Here is a 20,496-nt window from a genome sequence, read left to right as displayed (position 1 = left end):
AGCTGTTACCCCTTTTTTCCTTTCACTTCACCCAGAATTCCCCCTCTCCAAGCAGTCGCAGGACCTTCGGCCGAGGCGGCGTGACTGGTCCAGGTCACTCAGTGAGCTTCAGGCTGAGCAGGAATTCGAACCCAGATCTCCCAGGTCCTAGTCCAACACTCCAACCACTACGTCACACTGCGTTGGGATGGATAGATAGATTATATGGGGCAGGGCTTACCAGGCTGACCCCCCCCCCACACACACAATATTTTATTCCAGTTGGTGGCATAGATCCTCGCCCAAGTTTTTTGTACTTCTGAAAACCTTGGGATTTCCCCGATTTTTTGCGCGCGGATGGTGCCGTTTTGGCTACACAGGCAACGACATCCTCGCCGTACATCGGGAGTAAGAGGGGGTGGCAATTAAACGCGGCCGTGGCGGCGATGTCGTTATTAAGAGTGGCGGATTCATCTCCGTCTGAAAAGCACTTCCAGGCCCCTCCCTCGGTCTGGCGGCCCCCTGGTTTCAAACGCGCCCTCTGACTCAAGCCAACTGGGCGACATGAAGTCAGCCAGTCAGTGGCTCTCCTTCGTCCCGTAAAGGGCGCGCGGGGACGACGACCCTGCCGGGTCCCTTCATGGGGAATGACCCCTCAGCTCCCGGGAAGAAAAGCCGGGTGCAAAAAGCATGGGTGCCCGTGGGTGCCATACAGCGCACATGGGCCCGGCGCCGAAATTTGTGGGTGCCCGGTCCCCTCATGGGGAATTTTGCGGGTGCTCCTCCGGCACCCACCTAAAATGACTCGCAGCAAAATGAAATGAGCTCCTCGCCTCGGGCTTTTTCAGGCTGCGCGAACGAACCTACACACCCACCCGTATAGGATCGCGCTGGAAGCAGTGGCGTAGCGTGGGGGGTGCAGGGGGGGCCGGCCGCACCAGGCGCAACATCTGGGGGTTAGGGTTAGGGGGCGCAAATCCACGGGTTAGGGGGCGCAAATTACTTGCCTTGCCCCGGGTGCTGACAACCCACGCTACGCCACTGGCTGGAAGACACCCTCAGCCGAGGCTACTTTTTGACTCTTTCCCTCGGCCTCGTATATGTAAAAGGAGTGGATTCACCCCGGCCGTATCCCCTCACCTTAAAAAGAAAAGTGGGGTTATGAGGGGCGAGGGCATATGGGGGGCGGGGGCCGAAGCTGCATCACCCCACACACCCGCCCCCTCCCAGGTGCCGCGAGGCAAGACGGCGGCGGCGGAGAGAAAGAGGGCAGGCGGGACGGAGGGGCGGGAAAGACCCCGGAGGTGCCCCTTGCCTCGGAGGCGGCGCGCGAGGGGCGGTGGGCGGACAGACAGACGGGCCGACGGGGCACATGCGTAGAAAGCGGCTCCTCTCGGGCGGACTCTCCCCTCCTCCCTGCCTGCCTCTCACACACTCTCAGGCTGCCTGGGCGGCGCGGGCGCTTCGTCGTCGGAGCTGCTGCTCGAGGGGCGGGTGGCGGAGGCGGCGTGAGGGGGGAAGCCGTTTCGAAAGAGCGAGCTGAGGGGATGCGGAGCGGCGTGGCTTTCCTTCGCTTGCCGCCGCCGCCGGAGGAGGACTTGTAAGCGCCGAGGGGAGGGACCCGCAGCCTCGCTCCGTCCTGCTTCTTTCTTTGCGCGCGGGCTCCACGCGCTCCATGGGACTCGGCTGAGGCGGGCGGGAGCGGCGGCGCCGCTGCCCGTATCTTCTTCTTCTTCTTCTTCCTCCCCTCCTCCCGCTCCTCTCCTCCGAGGAAGTTTCCCGCCAGCAGGCGCGCCCTGGTGGGCATGAAGGGGCGGCCGGGCTGGAGCCGCGGCCAGAGGCGGCGGGACTCGAGGGCGTCGTGCCGGCGAAGGGCGAAGCGAGTCTGACCGGCGGGGGTCGTCGTCGCCGCTGGCGGAGGCGCGGGGGGCGATGATGGTGGCGGCGGCGGCGGCGGGTGAGGAGACGAGGAGCCCCTCGCGCTGAGAGAGAGGGAGGGAGCGCGGCGCTTCTCACCTCTCGCCCCCGACCCCCTTCGCCCCTCCCCGGCCACAGGTGCGCGGAGAGACCGCGGAGGAGGAGGGAAGATGGCTCTGGTCAAGGTCTACTCGGTGCTGGAAGGTAGGAGGAAAACTGGAGAAGGGGTTGGAGAGCGCCCAGGATTTCAGACATCATCACCATTCATCTCGATCATCGTTTTTTGTTGTTGCCATCGTTTATTTTCCTAGTCACCACTGCCGTTATTGCCATTATTCTCCTTAACAGGGGAGCCTCCTTTGCTGCTCATCTCCCTGAAAAATCTGGATGCCCAAGACTTGAGCATGGCAGGAAGCATGGAGAAGAAAGTCTCTTTAAGAACCTGGGGGGGGGGGGGAATAATTATTCCCTTTCTTCCCCCTGATCAGCTCAACGGGGACCATCTCTCCCTCTCTTAGCTCCCCAAAGTGGCCAGCCAGCTGCTTCTCTCCCCCCCCCCCTTCACATCCACCCTAGGGGGTTAAGTGGGGTTAATCCCTGACATCTAGGAGAACAGCCAGATGCTGGAGCACAGATAAGGGTTGCTGCAATCTTCCAGCCACGAACGGGGTAGGGGGGGTGGGCAGGTGGAGGTGTGCCCCAGGACATCTCCAGGGCTGCCCTTTTTTCTATTTGACAGGGATGTGGGTGTGTTGAGGTTTTCTGCTCAGTCTGTGCGTGATTCCGCTGTTCTTCTGCTCCAGTTTCAGCCATGTTTTGACTTTTCAAAGATGTGTGGAGCATTCAGCTCTTCATTCCCCTGCCCCGCCGCCACCCCCAAATTTCCGTCATCTGAGAATGCTGCAATGTTATGGGAGAAATGGGGTTGGGTGGGGTTTGCCTCCATTCAGGTCGTAAGCCTGTTTGGTAAATACTGCTCCGGCCTCACGGTTTTTAAGCTTCTTGGGAGGTAGAGAGTGAAGAGCTGGACCCATTTTTAACCAACCTCCCACCCCCACCCATATGCCCTGCGATTTGGCATCTCTGTAGGTACATGATGCTGCCAGCACATTGGGTAGTAAGCTGGACATCCAAGTATACCCCAAAGGCACCCTTTGCCCTCTACATGAAGACCTGGCATTTCCTGACTGGCACATGACTTTTCCCCCTTCCTCTTTCTATCCCCACCCCACCTGCACACACAGGAAACAGAGCCCAATGTTCTCCACCTCAGTGTGGTAGGTGTGCTGTGACTTTTTCTTGGAAAAGCTGTGGCCCACACCATGATCTTCCAAGCCCAGGGTTGCTGGCAATAGGCAAGCAGCTCTCTTCCTCTCTCTCCTCCCCATCCTTCCTAAGATTAAGGTTTGGCCCAGATTTGTATCACTTGCTCTTTGTGAAAGTTTAATGGCCTAGATCTACTAATCAGAGTCTGGGTCAAGACACTTCTGGCAAGGTGCCCTTTACCTGTCAAAGGAAATGTCAGCAGTGCTCAGCATGGCTGTGGCTGGCACGGTGCCTGTCTGCCTGGGGTCCCACCAACTAATCCGTAGCATATTTACAACGTACCATTAAACTTTTATTAGAAGTATGTGTTGCATTCAGTGGTGACAAATCCCATAAAGGGTGGAAGAAACTGCCCAGGTGTTCCTTTGTTCCAATAGGATGATCTGCAGCTATAGGCTCTCTGGAAACAACTGCAGCGCTGTAGCTAGTTATAGTTGGCACTTTCCCAGTTCCCTTCCACCCACCCCCGAAATTCCTGGGTTTTCTATACACGCACTGGTTTATTTTCCATAGTGTGTGGAGACTGGCCACCTGAGAACATCCATAGTTGATTCCTTGGGCTCATCTGAGTATGCTTCCATCCAACTACAAAGCTGGGGAAGTTTGTTTTTCTGGGGTGGGTGGGGATGACTGAGTAGCAACTGAGAGTTAGGAAATCCCAAGGAAAATCCCACCCACTAGGTTTTCGGTGGGTGGGTGGGTGGAATTCTGGTTCTGCCACTGACAAAGGTAGTCCAGGTGATTGTGGAGTGTCCCTATGAGTACCTACAACTTTAAGGATTGTCAGGTGTTCGTTTTGTTGTGTCTTGTTGCTGACTGTCACAGAGCTGCAGGTAGCAAGAGACAGCCCTTATTTTAGAACTGTTGAGCTGCACAAGGAGAGAAATAACAGATTCCCAGCCAGGTTTCTAGCCAGGAATAGCGAGTGTATTGAAAGCCAAAGAAACCTCGAGGAAATCCAAGGCTCCCAGTTTGTCTTTGGAAATGGTAGCACAGGTGATGGTATTGAGAACTGAACCTTCCAAAGTTTGCAGCTTTATTACCATTCATAAGTGGAAGCATGTTTAAAATACTTTTTTGAAACAAGAGGAAGCTGACCATAGGTTCCAGCTCCTGAATCTTTTTAATTTTTGATTTCACTGAGCAAGGTTCAAATGGTGTGTCAGTTATTTGTGGTTGATGTTGTTGTTTGGTTTTGTAAAAATCCTTCTTACATGAAACTTCCTTGGTTTATACAATATAGTATTCGTCTTCCATATTTCTGCAGCAAAAGTGTAGAAAGAGAACCATTTATATGGAAACAAGGTGCACCAGATGTTTTGCAGCTTTCTTATATTTTAATTACTTTGGACATGGCATAGCAATCAGGACATTCTGCTAAAATATCCTATCAGGAAATAGAGTTGTATGGAATGTTTGCTTTCCTAATTTAAGGAGCAAGCTGATAAATACTGCAAATAGAATGATGTTTGCCTCCTGTGCTAGGCTGACCTCTTATGGTGTTGAGGTGGCAAAGTTTATCTTCACCCTGTCATGTATTCATACATTTTGTATGACACAGAATAGTTTGGACAGATAATGAAGAAAAGAAATACATTTTAGGTCCAGGAATATTACTCTGTAACACGAAGTTTGCCTCTATGAATACCTTGTATGCGAGTTAATTGCTGTGCTTCAGTGATTTTTCAGTTTTGGCTAGGAAAACAGAGAGCTATTAACAGCACATCTATATAGATATTGAAACATTCCATTAACTATGGTGTAGTAAGATCCGTAGTATAAAGCCTGTGTATCATGAGCTCATCATTGGAAGGTTAATTGCACATGCAAAGTGTAAGTGAGCTATAAGCAAGCATCAGTTCATCTACGTCTTTTAGCGCTCCCACGCCTTTATCCAGCCTGTTTCATTGATGCTGCTAATATTTAAAATAAGTTTGTATGCTACCTAATTCTGATATTTTGCTATAGAAGGTGACAAGCAAGATTTAGCATTTAAATAGGATTGAGAAGTTACCAAGGGCCATCCATAGCTCAGCGAGGTTTTGAAGTTCAGGTCTTTCCTCCTGATCCTTGGATGAGAAGCCCAACACTTTGGGGTGGCATATTTGGGGTAGGATGCATGCTGGCAGCAGCACCAACAGTAATAGGATATTGTGGTTATAAATCAAAGTGCCTGCAATTCATCTCGCTGTTTGTTTGTGACACTTGAGTTTGTGTTGCATAGCATACTTCAAATAACTTGACACTGACTTTGCAAATAACCTATGATTACTTTATCCTGTCTGCTAGGTTTCTGTATAACCAGGTTATTGCATGAATTTAAAAGGAGATTTTTATAAGCTAATTTCTTAGCCGTAATCCAGAAAGTGTCTCCATCTGATGATCTAAAAAGAAACTGCTATGAATAGTTCTCAGTCTTTCTGAAGATTGTAATCCCTCTGAAATTCCATTTTTAGACACTTAATAGAGAATCAAGAGTATGTCATCCCATTAGTTTTTAACTTGGTGCTGAAACTCACTATGATAGCAGTTCTGTATATTACATAACTTGTGTAACGCAGTTATATTTTTGGAGGATTGCTCTGGGTGGTTTAGCTGTTTCACAGCTGAAAACATAATTGGATCCAACATGATAAATGTAGCTTCTTTCGCCATTTTGCTGACCCAAAGTTAGGCTTTGAAGTAAGTTGTATACTTGGATTAATTATATCTAGTTTACTTGGTATAAAAGTAAGTTCCTTAAAGTTCTTATGTGGCAAAGAAGTTACAGTAGACAATTTTGACAAGTTTTGGAGAAAGGACAATCCTGAGGTTGTCGTATCTGACAGAATATGCTGAGCAAGTCCTACCTGACCAGTGTCAACCTAACTTTCCACTACAGGATTGCCCCAGCAATCTCAGTCTGCCCTCAGCCAGCCTCCCCTCTTATTTATAACCTGCCCAGGGTGTGGCAATGCCTGTTCGCTTCCTCCTCCTTAGTCTGGTGTGGGCAGATCTACATGATGCATTTGAAGCACATGACTTCCTCAAAAGAACTGGAAACTGTAGTTTCTTGAGGCTGCTGGAAACAAGAGCTATGTGAAGAGAAAACTACAGTTCCCAGTATTCTTTGGGGAAAGTCATGTGCTTTTAAAGGTGTGCTGAATATGCTTTCAATGCATAGTGTGGATCTGCTCTCAGTATTGCTGTTGTAGAAGGGAGGAGGGTGAGGACAAAACTAAGAATTTGTTGGCTCCGACTCCTCCAGCTCTTGGCCTCCCACCAGTCTTACTGGGTGCCAGCCACCACTGTTCAATTAAGTGTGTTAAGACTGTGAGGAAACATTTCTCAGTGGCGTTTCCACCCTCCTCCTTCCTCCAGAACCGAATGTTAGCAATGTAAATGCCTTGATTCTAACTGTCACGCAGTATTAAGGCATAAAACCTCCCAATATTAAGACATAAAACCTAACTTGCCGATTGCAAAACCAGCTATATAGGAACACATTGTTGCTCTTCTCTGGCTGTGTAATAGCATTCCTTTGAAATGTATCAAATTCTGGAATGAACTAAAGCCTCTGTAAATTCGGTTACTCCTATTTGGTCCTGTAACAATGAAACTTCAAGCAGTGTGTAAAAACTACTCTCCTGTGAAACTAATGGATGTTTTCCAACGATAGGGAGAACTGCCACTTAATGACATTTCTTTCTGAAGATTTAACATTCCAGTCCCTTTATGATAATAAGTAGAGTTCAATCTGCATTCAGTAGAAGCCTACATTTCTGAGTCACTTCAGGGTTTGTTAACTGCTGCATTCCATTTGCTAAAGAAAGCTCCTTTTTCATTTTCAAAATGGAACCTTTGGTTTGGGAGAATAGCGAAGCCCTCACTGCAATTTGCTTCTTCCATATTGTTCTTCTGCAACAATATTAAACTTCTCATTTTGGGTTTTTGTAATTGTACTTTATCCTACCCATCCTTGTCCAGGAGTTCTGGAGAGTAATGTTGTCCAGGTGTTAAGCTTCTTGTTTCTAGGGATGAGGAAGGCAGACCCAACTTCAGAACATCTTTGTGAACTTGATTAACATCACCCTGGGGCAGCATTGAAAAAAGAATGACTATGAGCAAGATGTTGAATTAAACATGTAAGAAACTCAGACATACCCAGCAGTAATTCTACTCAGAGCAGACCAATTAAAACCATTAGATGTAACAAACTGAAGTCCATTAATTTCAGTGGGTCATCTTTTAGTAGATCTTAGCTGAATCCCACCACTTGTTATTGTTTTGAGTCGTGTGTGTGTGTTTCATTTTCTCTTTTTATGAAAACCCAGAAACAGCAGTCATTTGTACAGAGTTATAGGGTGATAGCCAATGTTCCTCATACTTGAGAGTAGACCCATTGAAATCAGTGAACATAAGTAACTTGGGCCTACTAAGACTTAGCTGGATATCACTTGTTGTGGCTTCATATCCAATACTCGTTTTTTATGTGTATTTTAAATTACCTTCTGAAATGTCTTGCATGATAGCAGCAAAGAACCCATTGACCTTTACCGAAGAGAAAGCATATTGAATTGTTTCAGCTGGAGAGGCAAAACATCAGTATAGAATAGACATTGATCTGAAGGTTCCTGAACATGTCTCCAGCTTATGATCTAAATATTGTGTGCACAAACAGAACGGGAATGCCTGAATTTCTGGGAAGTGAGCTGCCTTTGGTTCCCTGTACAGCTTCCTTTGAGACACACACAGAGAGATCATGGAATGGAAGCTAATGCTGCTTCAAGTGGAATTAATATCCCAGATTTTCCACTCACTAAAGGCCTGCTGGGTTCTGAGGAGAGCATGCAAGCAGAGAGCATCTGCCTCGGTGCTGAAACAAACTATAATAGGTCTCTAGTAACCATTGCAAAGCCCCATTGTATATAAAGGTGAGATTGATATGGCAGTGATTCCACTGTTAGCTGAGATAATGTGCTGGCGGCTTAAAAGAAAGAACAGTGGTTCTTATTTCCATTTATTTATATAGAAACAGTTCACTAAAGCAGTCATCTAATGAACCTTATTCTCTTCACAATACAGCCCCACGCATCGCCAACCCAAAGCCCTACAAGAGGAACCTCATTTCATCTCCCCACTCAGTCCCAGTCACCAATTCCTATGGAATGTACAACTTGAAGGAAAAAAAGAAGGAAAAGATATTGGGAAGGGGAAGAGAAGTGGGAAAACTAGGAAGCTTTGCCAGATGCTGTTAAACTTTTTCATACAATCCCTACTATAAAACCTATAAACTCTGGTTGTGAGAATGAGTAAGTTCTATCCAAGACTTCAGTTTATGCAGAACCAATTTTATATATAGTTTTAGGAGCAGAATTGGCCTTTGTGATAGGGTGGGGTTTTAACTCTCTAAGATAAAAACTTTAAAATCAGTTGAGAGAATAGGAAAATGATCAGGGATAGTGTTCACAAGAGTTCATCAAGTGTATGGGAAGTAGATGATGGGATAGGAGGTAGCCAATTAATATCTGTGCTATTTTTCTACACACACACACATCTTAATTAATATTGGGGCATTCAACTAAGTTTTACTTGGAGTAGACTTGTTGAAATGAATGAACATGACTAATTTTCATTTATTTATTTTGTTGGATCTACTCTAAGTAAAACCTAGTAGACTACAACCCATCAGTATAATTTTTTGTCTACCTTTCCAGTTTCTCACACAAAGAGATTGCACTCTAGTCACACACAAACTGTTCTGTTGGAGAAAGGGAATATAGAGTTGTACAGCAGATGTGCTGTGCCTTTTCCCCAGTTGTGTATAGGGTTGGTGAAATTGAGGCATCAGTACTTTGGGGATAACATGGTGAAATATTGTTGTCCATACTGCACCCCCTTTTAAAATAGTCATAGCACACCTCATCACTGTAATAGGATGCTATTTGTGTATCTTTTACTTGCCTGACTGCAACTGAGGTTTTCTGCTGGAGATTTCCCTTCCCTTTTCTGCTAGATGGCTTGTAAACCTGTGATCTCTTCCCAGTAACTGGGAAGAGGGGTGGTATATAGCGTTAGGTATGGTTGTGAAAGTCTAGCGATGGTATTATCAGAATTCTCTAACATGTAAGGAAGAATGACTCAATATCATTGGCCAGAAATGCTAGTTTGATGCCAATTATGAATCTACTACTGCCACCACTTATTAAATAATAAAAATAAAATTCGGAATGGTAAAGCTAAATTCTTAGCCCCTGTGGCTACAATGCCAAGTTTTAAAGAGTGATGCCTTCTAACTGTTTGAGATTAAACAGGCTTTGCATTGGACTTGACAGACAGGAGAAACACATTGTTCAAGGACTGATTGCTACCCCTGTTGAATTGCTATCCCCAATGAATCCTCCTTGTGTTATTGCAAAACACTTGCTTCTCTTCCTTTCTCTCTCAGGCAGAAGTTTGCAGTGGCAATAGATGCTCGCTACTGTAGCAACTGTAACTGCATAGCTCATCCTTCCCTAAACTGGTGCCCTGAAGCACAGCTGCTGGCTGGGGCTGACTGCAAGTTGTAGTTCAAAACAAACTGAGGGCACTAGGTTGGTAGAGGTTGCTTTAAGAACACTGGACGTCCTTCTCCCGCAGGCAGCATGGCCCTGTGATTCTGGGGCTGATGGGAGTTGCATCCCAGAAGAGCTGAAGGGCACCAGATTGGGGAAGCCTAGCATAACCAATATGACAGCCAGTGTGGTGTAGTGGTTAGAGCGTCAAACTAGGACCTGGGAGACCAGGGTTCAAATCTCCATGCAGCCATGAAGCCTACTGGGTAACCTTGGGCCAGTGACTGACTTTCAGCCTAACTTGCCTCACACAGTTGTTGTGAGGATTAAATGGAAGTGCAGAGAAGTGTCCCTTCAAACTCTACAATTCTGTGTTGCTGTGAAATTTTTGTGTGTGTGTGTATTCATGGATAGTTCTAGATCAGGGGTCAGCAAACTTTTTCAGCAGGGGGCCAATCTACTGTCCCTCAGACCTTGTGGGGAGCCGGACTATATTTTTTTTGGGGGGGAGAATGAATTTCTATGCCCCACAAATAACCCAGAGATGCATTTTAAATAAAAGGACACATTCTACTCATGTAAAAACACGCTGAATCCCGGACCATCCGTGGGCCAGATTTAGAAGTCAGTTGGGCCAGATCCAGCCCCCAGGCCTTAGTTTGCCGAACCATGTTATAGATATATGAAAAACCTATACGTTTACTGCATCAAGGAATGGGACCTGCCAAGGAAGGGAGTATGTCAGGGGTGCTTACAGCTGTCCCAATTTCACTACTCCCAACCTGAACCTTGCGAGGGTGATCATGAGCACTGATATGATACCAACGAGGCAGGGGCCATAACCACTTAATAGATTGCTATCAGTTCCACTTTACAGTCCTTGTGTCTGCAGCCCCCCCCCAAAAAAAGAAAGGTTAATGTGATTTATAAAGCAAGTGATAATTGCATCATGTATACTGTGGTGAATTTTCATTGTTTAGCTTCCGTTTTATGGCTTGTAGGAAACCCTGATGTCGAAATGAAGCACTGTGTGTGTGTGAGAGAGAGAGAGAGAGAGAGAGGGGGAGGGAGGGAGGGAGGGAGGGAGAGGGAGGGAGGGAGAGAGAGAGAGAGAGAGAGAGAGACTTAATATCTCAGCCAAGTTCAGTTTCACCTGTAAAAAACTTTTAAGCTAAACCGGGTCATGTGGCCAGCATGACTTAACCGCTTCTGGCACAACGAACACCGTGACAGAAATCAGAGCACACGGAAACACCGTTTACCTTCCCGCCACAGTGGTACTATTTATCTACTTGCACAGGTGTGCTTTCGAACTGCTAGATTGGCAGGAGCTGGGACAGAGCAATGGAAGCTCACCCTGTCATGGGCATTCGAACTGCTGACTTTCTGATTGGCAAGCCCAAGAGGCTCAGTGGTTTAGACCACAGTGCCTGCACTAACCATTCTGTTAGGACCTGGCTGCTAGGTCATCATTTTTTTTTTTTTGTTTCTCTAGCACTGCAGAGAGGAACCATAATAGAAAATTATTTCCTTGAAGTTTGTGTCTGCAGCACTGCCTTCTTTTTGTTATATTATTGCCCAAAGTCGGAGGGACTGAGCGGGGATGTTTTCACAATCTCCAGAAGCATGGCAGAGAGAGAGAGAGAATAAAAGAAAAGGGGCTTCCAGTAGTGAAAGGGTGCAAAAAGGGAGATGCCGAGGGAAATATAAAGAGTGTGTGAACAAAAGCGAATGGGATGGGGTCTGGTCTGGAAAAAAACCCCAAATGTCTTGCCTCTTTATCTGCTGTAATTGGCTGCTTATCTGCTACTTAGCCATGCTGTAGCGGTAGGCTTCTCTTCTACACACACACACACACACACACACACACAGAGCGCTCCAACTATTTATAGAATCAACATGAGCTTTAGTGAAAACCAATCAGATTTTATAAATCCTCCAGGAGGTTTGTTTCTGTAGCTGCAGCAGTGAAAGAAGTGAAATTGCTGGATAGTGGCACTGAAAAATGTAGCCTGTGGTGTCCTTTGTTTTCCCTCTTAATTCAGAATGCCAAAAAGGCTCGTACCACAGAAACAAGCATTGATGTTCATTGATTTTCTTTTTCCTTCTCTTAAAATAAGTGTGCAATAAAGGGGCAGCAGTAGTAAATAGACTTATCACTGTCAATTGAAAGTGATCGGATGTCTGGAATGTTAAATGTGCATTATTGTTAAGAAGCCTGCATATTTCTTGTATGGGATTCTGTGGGTGTTGTCTTGTCTTCCAGGGTTTTATTATCCCCCCCCCCATTGTGTAAAATGACAGCTGTGTATCAGTCCTATCAACTCACCTACATATGCTAGATGTAAAAGCAGTGTATGTTGTAGCTGAAGAGCTATACCGCCAATACAGTGGCCCAATTCGCATGTAACATTAAGCCAAACCATGGCATAGTGTGACTGAACAAACATGCAAGCTCCTGGAGAGGAGATTGTGGCCACTTTGCTCCTCTCTAGCAATGGTGTGTGTGCACCACGTCATGTGATCAGTGAAGTGGGGTGGGGCTTACCCACCCCAAAAAATATTTTATTCAAGTTGGCACCCCTGTCTGTAGTTGTTTTGCCACTGTGCTGTGCTGAGCTAAACCATGGTTTGATTTAGCATGTTGTCTAAACCTGAGCTCATGGTTCAGCTCTCACAGACAGACCATGAACAGAAACCTGAGTTTGTGCTATGGTTTGCAGCTTGTGGTTTGTCTGGAGAGAGCTCAACCATGAGCCTAGGTTCAGATGGCATGGTAAGCCAACGTAGCAGCAAAATGATTGGGGGGTGGGGAGCAAAGCAGCCGCTGTCTCCTCTCCAGAAGCCTACATGTCTGCTCATGCACACTATACCTTGGTTTGGCTTAGCGTTATATGTGTGAACAAGGGCATAATTTTTTCCTGGTTAGGTGGACCACCCCATCCTTCTTCTGCGAAGTAGCAGTGTGCTGTGTCAGGGGAGCTTATTGCCCATTCTTTCTCTACTTACCATCCCAGTCAGAAAGATCTCCTTTCTCCTTGCATCAGAATCTAGTTCTCTTTATTCAGCTGCACATAATAAAGCCCCAGTTCTTTCAGGAGTGTGCAAGCCAAACACAGAATGGTATTTAAACAGTCCCAGATCTGTTTGCAGTATCCATGGAACTGACACATGTACACCACCCACTCTTTGTGTGTGCAGTGCAGCTTTGAAGGATACAGTTTCACAAGGCAGAGAGACAGAGAGCATCCGAATTCATAGGGTATGGTTTGAAACCAAAAGTGCAGTTTTACAGAATCCGATGCACATGTCTGTTAGCAGTAATTCAGAACCCTGAAGAACACACTGACCTACCGGCTTAATTGAAGCGGCCTCCTGTGCAGTTGTTAGAGCATAATGGAACAGAATACTCTCTCTTTCACATGGATCCTTATCCTCAGAGCTTTGTAGAAAATACAGAACCTAGCATTAACACACAGACAGACACACACACACACACACACCTGTATCCAACAGACTTCTCAGTACCATTCCATCTTCAATCACAGATAATTAAGCATCGAATTTTTCCTCGATGCCCACAGCACTACGTAAAGCCTCCTAGAAACTCTCTGCATTGTTTCATTGCCAGATTGGTAGAAAGGTCCAGCTCTGTAGGCTTCTGTCCCTCCAGGCTGGGGTAAAAGAGATTCAGGTGTGTGTTTATCCTTGGTAGTAGGATGCTGTCAAGAGAAATTGGAGCCGTTGGCAAAACTCTGTGGGACAATTCAGGCAATGCCATCGCTATTTGGAATGCTCTCTCTTGTGAGGTGTGGCCTACACTGATGTTGTACAGATTTTGTTGGCAGATGAAGATGCGCCTCCCCCTCCAGGTATTTGGAGATGGGTAGGGCAAGATGAAGTTTTAGTGAACCCTCTACTGTTTTGGTGTTCTGCTGTTCATTTGTTTTCTGTAATACTTTTATGTAGCCCACCCTTAGGTGAAGGGCGGGTTCTCATTATTATAATCGGTATTAGCTTCATTGCACTTATATCAAACCTTTCATCCAAGGAGCACAAGTGCAGTTCATCCTCCCTCCCCATTTTATCCTCAGAGAGACAGACAGACAGTCTGTCCCAAGATTACCCTGTGAGTTTCATGACCAGGTGTCTTCCTGGTCTTCCTGGTCCTAGTCCAACACTCTAGCTGCTACTACCCCACTCTTGCTCTCTTATAAGCACTGGGTTGCATTCAATGTTAGTCCTACTCAGAGTAGACCTATTGAAGTTAGTTAGCATGATTAACTTAGGTTGACTAATTACAACGGGTCTTCTCTGAGGATGTCTGATATTGAATGCAAGCCACCATACATAAATTATGTCACCCATACTTACATCAGAGCAATCTATGTTCTGCTAGGTCTCCATAGCCCAGTAGCGGAAGTTGGGAGTGGTAAGACACACTGAGAGGGCAGTAGCCAACCTTCTACCCACTTCATTGAAGGGCTGCCCCACTTGGCCTTATCAGAGTTCTTCAGTAACTGGTTTTTCAGTAAACAGCTGAACCCGTTAACAGCAACATCTAGAAACCAAGAAACTGGTTGAAATTCGGCCCTTTCTTTTCTTGGTAGTAAGTAGTTGGCTGTTCAGCAATGCCCTGGAAACCCATAATGGAAAATACGACTTTCTCCTTTATGGAGCTTGTTCAATGTCCAGAGTAGGTCAGTAGTGAAGGAAAGCAGTTAGCCATCTGTTGCAGATGGGAGACCGTCTGTTGGGAAGTCATACTTTGCTATAGATTAACACTAATGGAACTTCCGGCACATATGGGAATTTGAAGGGCTAGAGCAGAACTGAACATTGTCTGATGCTTAAACCAGAGGGAGGGAGCAATGTCTTTTAAGAAACATTAGCATTGTTTGACAGACTTTGTGAGCTTCTACGTGCATTGGCTGCAGTAAGGAAATGGTTGTCCGTACGAAGAGGCAGTACAAGTTCATTGGGGAAGGGGTTGAAGATGGAATAATTATTCTGAAGTATGGATCTGTATCTATCATAGCAGTCCAAAACATACGCCTCAGCCCCAAGACTTTTTGTTAAGGAGACTGATTGTATTTCCCCAGCTCCTAATCTGGCCCAGATATGCTTACCGTATTTTTCGCCCCATAAGACGCACTTTTTCCCCTCCAAAAATGAAGGGGAAATCGGGGTGCGTCTTATGGGGCGAATGCCTGCAAGCCTCGCGCGCCCGGCAGGAGGTCCCACCGGGTGCGCGAGGCTTGGGGCGGCAGCCTGTCGCCCGAAGCACGGGGAGCCCTCGGGAGGGCTCCCCCTGCTTCGGGCGAGTGTCTGCAAGCCTCGCGCACCCGGCAGGAGGTCCCACCGGGTGCGCAAGGCTTGGGGCGGCAGCGGACTGCTTGCGCGCACCTAGAAGCTTGGGGCCAGCTGAGCTCAGCCCGCCCCAAGCTTCTAGGTGCGCGCAAGCAGTCCGCTGCCACCCCAAGCCTCGCGCACCCGGTGGGACCTTTCCCCGCGGCTCTCCCAAGGCTAGCGGACGGCTTGCGCGCACGCAGAAGCTTGGGGCGCGCTGAGCTCAGCACGCCCCAAGCTCCTGGTGTAGCGCAGTGATCCGCTAGCCCTGGGAGAGCCCCGCGGCTCTCCCAGGGCTAGCGGACTGCTTGCCGGCATGCAGAAGCTTGGGGTGCGCTGACCTCAGCTTGCCCCAAGCTTCTGGATTAGCGCAGGGGTCCGCTAGCCCTGGGAGAGGCGCCCGGCTCTCCCACGCTAGCGGAGACCTTGCCGGCACGCAGAAGCTTGGGGCGCGCTGAGCTCCACACGCCCCAAGCTCCTGGTGTAGCGCAGCGCACCTGGGGGGGAAATAAATTTTTTCCCCTTTATTTCCCCCCAAAAAATCTAGGTGCGTCTTATGGGCCGGTGCGTCTTATGGGGCGAAAAATACGGTATATGTTCACTTTGTAATTGAAACTCAAGCCTGGTTTATACAGGGAGCAAAATGGAGGCGGTAGAGTGGACTGTGTCACTTCAAACTGCAGTTGTGTTCTCGTGTACAAAGCTATCAGTTTAACTACTGCACCAGGTTAAAAGGTTCAAGCCCAGCCTGTTTCCTACTGTACCAGGTTTCAACTTACATGGCGGTGGTGGTTGTTTTGAAAAAATAAATAAATTGCTGGTCAGTATTCAAAAATGTGATCTCTCCCACATTCTACCTACAGCCTGAAATGTATAATGCATTGCATGTGAAGACCAGGGTTTGGAAATATTGTAGGAAAAGTTCAAAAAGCATGTGTTCTTGGTGTCACAGAGTACAAAATGCAAAGTGTTGGTTTTTATGGGAGTGTAGGATTGCAGAGCATACTTTCTGGAGCTAAGTACACCGGGACCATTGTATAACATGGCCATAAAAGACATGCAATTTGTACTTCAGTTCTTAGCAGGAAAGTGATCTGCAGAGTGTGCTGTCTTCCACATATGTTGCAGTATATCTTATCAGTCTTCTGTCATTTGTCAGAATAAAAGTATCGCTGTAGTACAGGAATGAGGAACCTGTGGCTCTCCAAATGCTGTCAGACTCAACTCCCGTCAGCCCCAGCCAGCATGGCCAATGGCATGGGATGATGGGAGTTGTAGTTCAACAAGATCTGGACTATAGTAGTCCTTGCTGGCTGTATCAGTGGTTTTAAAGAATCCCTGTACAAATTAGAGGTGCACCTCAAAAATTCCTGCATCAAGGAAGTTTCTGTGAGCCCATGACATGCAACCATGTTGGACAGCCAAAACTTGCACCATTCCTCTAACATGGACAAAGAATTGCCAATGTACATGGTAGAGGCAACACTTCTTGCTGAGCCTGACACTTTACCTGCAAGGCTTTGATGATTTCCCAGTTGGGAATTGCTGTGCTGGGAGAAAGAAACGAAAGCATTACACCAAAATAATCCTGTCATTCAAATTGTACGTATTGGACTACATTGTACATATATTAGAGGTCTTGAGAATTAATTTGTTACAACAGGCTTACCTGATGTCTACTGTTTAGGGCTAGACGACCACAAACCATTCTAGCTTTGGAGTCATGAGTGCGAGGGGAAGCTCAGAAAAAGAAGATGTGGGTCATCAAAAAGCTGTAAGAAAAGCAAGACTGATGATAACCTGGGAAACAAATTCATAACACAGTGAGATACCTGCTGCAAGGAAGTCATGTGCTGGTAGTATCAATTGCTCTGTGTTTTAATTTTTAAGAAACGCATGTATCTTGCATATATGCATTACACATATCCAATATACTTTTTAAAAAGGAAAAGGAAAAACTCAGATTCACATGACAGTCTCTGTTTCTTATTGCAATAAACTGTGTTTTAAATATATATATGTCTTCTGACATTGGGCTCCCAGAGGTTTCACATCCAGTAAAATAATAAAGGCAGCACCTGCTTAATTTCAGCAATGACACTGCACCTGGTGTTCTCAGTCATGGGTCCTATAAAATCCCTTGCTCAGTAGTTACTACCAGGTAGAAGGAAGCCCAAGTCTAAGCATAATGCAAATCACAGCAGACAACTGTTTATACAGTAATTCTACTGTACAAAATTTTTATTTATTGTTCTCAAAAAAATATTATGGGGGTGGGATTAAGATTTACATGCAGTGCTGAAGAACTGTTGCTAGTTCCCTAAGGAAACGGCGCTGGCTGAGATTTAAGTTTCTATCCTTTGATGGCTCAGCTCACTCTGCACCACTGCAGTCCTGGGTTAGACCTGCAGCAATGCTGGTATACCTGCTGCTTTGCAGGCAATGTGATAAGCCTTATCCTCAGTCCCCAGGTCTATGTAGGGCTTCTTGCTGAGAAGTGGTATAATGTTCACATGCATTTCCATTTCACTCTCAAGGAAGATTATAATCATGCAATCATGAAACAGACCAAGGCTCTCCAGAATCTCTGAAAACAAACATTGAAGATGCCTTATTCAAGTGCTCTGGGGTGGGATGCCTAATGTTTTACTGCTACTTTACATCTATCTGGTGCAAGCCGTGTGCTGAATCTTAAAACTGAAGAGGCACAGTCCCAACACAGAATGGTTGCAGGAACATTGAGACAAGCCAGTGAAAAAACTTATGCTGAGGAAGAGGAATTCTGCCCCTGAAGAATAATATTTATGCAAATCCACATCCATTTAAATATATATAAAAATTGGCTTAATTGAATAATGCTAGTTAATACTACTTTAATGCATGTACTAAATCTGTGATGGATCGCTTCTCCAGACCTGCCTTCTGGATAGTGATGGTTCAGTGCAAATGCTGCTGCCGTTTTCAGGAGTCCTTAACCCAAGAGCTGCTGGTTACTTGAGAGTATCCTAGTAATCAGTTTTCGCAGAAGCACACAAATATACAATCAACAGACTTGCAGCATGTTTCTTAATAGTGGACAGAACACTGGTTTTGTCAAAAAGCCACTGCATGATGAGGCCCAGAGAACGCCCTGTCCCCATGGTGAAATAACCAGACAAAACACAGTATATTGATTTATGGGATAAATTAAGGCCACAACTTTATTGGTTACAGATGTGAAAGTTTTACAATAGGCACTGGGTGAAGCCACCACTAATCCACTCCAGCCCGTCTGCTGAAAGTGGGGCTGAGGGTAAACCAAACTAGGAGGGGCACCCTATGACTTACATCACATAGGGGTGCCCCCCAAGGGGTGCCCATTCGATCCTTTTAACAGGATACCCTTTACCATGGAGGGGCAGGTGGAGGCTACAACCTCCCCTCTATCCAGTGCCTATCCGCATCCATTACAAAATGTGAGCTTTGTTTACGTTTCTGCCTGGGTTACATGGACTGGATGGGTATGAACTGAATTTCCCATAGTGTGAGACTGAGGAGAGTACATGAGAAAGCTTTCTAGAGTAGCATCAGCTGTTGCCATCTCCACAACAGCCCACCTTGGAGATCCATTGCCCCAGTTGGAGGCTGGAAGAGTTGTAGTTCCCAAGTTTGGGAAGAAACAAAGGATGCTGCTTTGTACTGAAATCAGGGTCTTTCCCAGTCCTACTTAGAGATGCTAAGGATTGAACCTAGGACCTTTTGATGCAGAACATGTGCTCTGTCACTGAAATACACCCTTCCCCCAACTAATGACCATTTAACAATGAACAAGGTAGGGCTTCTCTTTGGCAATGAATGCTTTTCTTCTTCTTTTAAAATTCATTTTTATTGAATTTTCCACTTTAATAATCCAATCCAATCACATTACTATTCCAAATTATACATATAATCAAATAATCCAAATATTCTGCCAAATTATAAATTTTGAATAGGACTTCCCATGCTTCAAGTTCAGAGTCGAATGCTTTTCAACTTGATTGAGAGTTGTTTATGAAAAGGGTACTAAGTGGAGATTTTTTAAAAAAAATCCACTTCAGCAACCCTTCAAAAGATAAAGATTTTTAATCACTGGGGAGAGATATAAATGGAGTTAGCATCCATCTGTCTTGAGAGACAAGAGAGTGTGCCTCCGGGGGTGAAATCTATCCACTGCATTAGCAGCACTGAAGTGCGAAGCCTGGGCAGTGTGTATGGATGTCCTGGGTTGCCCAGACAACAAGACCCCTCTCTTAGCCTTGTGGTCCAAAGGAAAGCAAGGCAATACATTTGGCACCAGCTTGGCTGCAAGAGTTGCTGGAAGGAGGTGAACAAGGCACCATCCAAACGCCTCTGGGACTCCACTCTGGATTTGTGTAAGGTTTACGCCTTAGCCTTTTCTTCTCCTGAAGATGTCCCACAAGGCTGCTGGTACATATATTAGGGAAAGTGAAGTGTGGCACTGATGAAGCACCTCAATTATTAACAAAATAGCCTCAGGAACAATAATATTGATATTTGGAGAGAGGGAAATCAAGCTGTCAGAGAAGAATATACATTTTGTTCAATATCATACTATTTGCACTCTTACAGAGACAATATTTTGACCTCACAGAAAGTGGCAGATCATATGATGAGTAAAACAGAGATTCTGTTTCTGATCATGCGTCTGAAACGACAGATGGGCAATGCCTGGGGTGGAGTAAGAGAAACACATAGTGCTTCAATGTACTACTTCTTCAAATTGAAGACCTCCAAAGGTTTGGTGCTAACCCAGAACTTTTCCCAGGGCAATATTGTTGCAGGCTCATTGGGATCTGAATAAAGTCTTTCTGCACACAGTGGCTTAGAAAATATCACCTTATGAAGAGAGAGTAATAACAGAAGGAACGCTTATCAAGGAAATTGGGAAGCAGAACATAAGCAATCTTGCTCAGATATCATTGGGTAACAAAGTTATTTTCATAGAAACTGGCAGTGGGGAAAAGGTAATTACTAAAATAAAAAGCAGGCTGCAGTCCTATATGCACTTACCTGAGACTATGGTTTACTTGTGTCTATATGCACTTACCTTCTGCGTAGGCACACATAGGGCTGCACTGTAAAGTAGTAACTTACATTATATAACGGAAGAGCTCTTACCAGAGTTTTTCCACACTTTATGAAAAACTTACTCCTCCAAAATATTGCCTGCTGTTCATAATTACTAAATATGAATACTGAGAGATCAGAAGCTCAAGAGATTACCCGTGGACTAAAAAATAATATATATTTGGGCCCATTTGGCTATCTGGCAAAATTTTATTAGCGGGTTTTTCCAGTCATTGATCTGTCCAGCCATTGCATGTATTTTTTTTGAGCTCTAGAAGCAGGAGCA

General features: G+C 45.8%; 1 protein-coding gene and 1 long non-coding RNA gene across 3 annotated transcripts in view; one reads left to right on the top strand and one right to left on the bottom strand.

Annotated features, from left to right (window-relative positions):
- The first annotated feature begins 1,157 nt into the window (after window positions 1–1,157).
- NETO2 (neuropilin and tolloid like 2) overlaps window positions 1,158–20,496 on the top strand; it is a 39,217-nt gene continuing 19,878 nt past the window's right edge. Inside the window, exon 1 of one of the 2 annotated variants that reach the window (XM_083513695.1) lies at window positions 1,158–2,100. In XM_083513695.1, coding sequence (XP_083369821.1) covers window positions 2,067–2,100 — 34 coding nt within the window. In that variant the 5' untranslated portion in view covers window positions 1,158–2,066. The remainder of the gene's footprint in view (window positions 2,101–20,496) is intronic. The other variant, XM_083513694.1, reaches the window with a different exon arrangement.
- Window positions 14,506–20,496, bottom strand: part of LOC310711698 — a 264,847-nt gene continuing 258,856 nt past the window's right edge. The window contains exons 2-3 of the long non-coding RNA XR_014528599.1: window positions 15,694–20,232; window positions 14,506–14,879 (exon numbers count right to left, since the gene is read on the bottom strand). This is a non-coding gene — a long non-coding RNA (uncharacterized lncRNA). The remainder of the gene's footprint in view (window positions 14,880–15,693; window positions 20,233–20,496) is intronic.

Source organism: Podarcis liolepis (assembly GCF_965112155.1).
Source record: "Podarcis liolepis genome assembly, chromosome: 7".
In the NCBI taxonomy this organism is placed as follows: Eukaryota; Metazoa; Chordata; class Lepidosauria; order Squamata; family Lacertidae; genus Podarcis; species Podarcis liolepis.
Note: the sequence above shows the minus strand (reverse complement) of the source record. Positions and strands in the feature narration are given on the sequence as shown.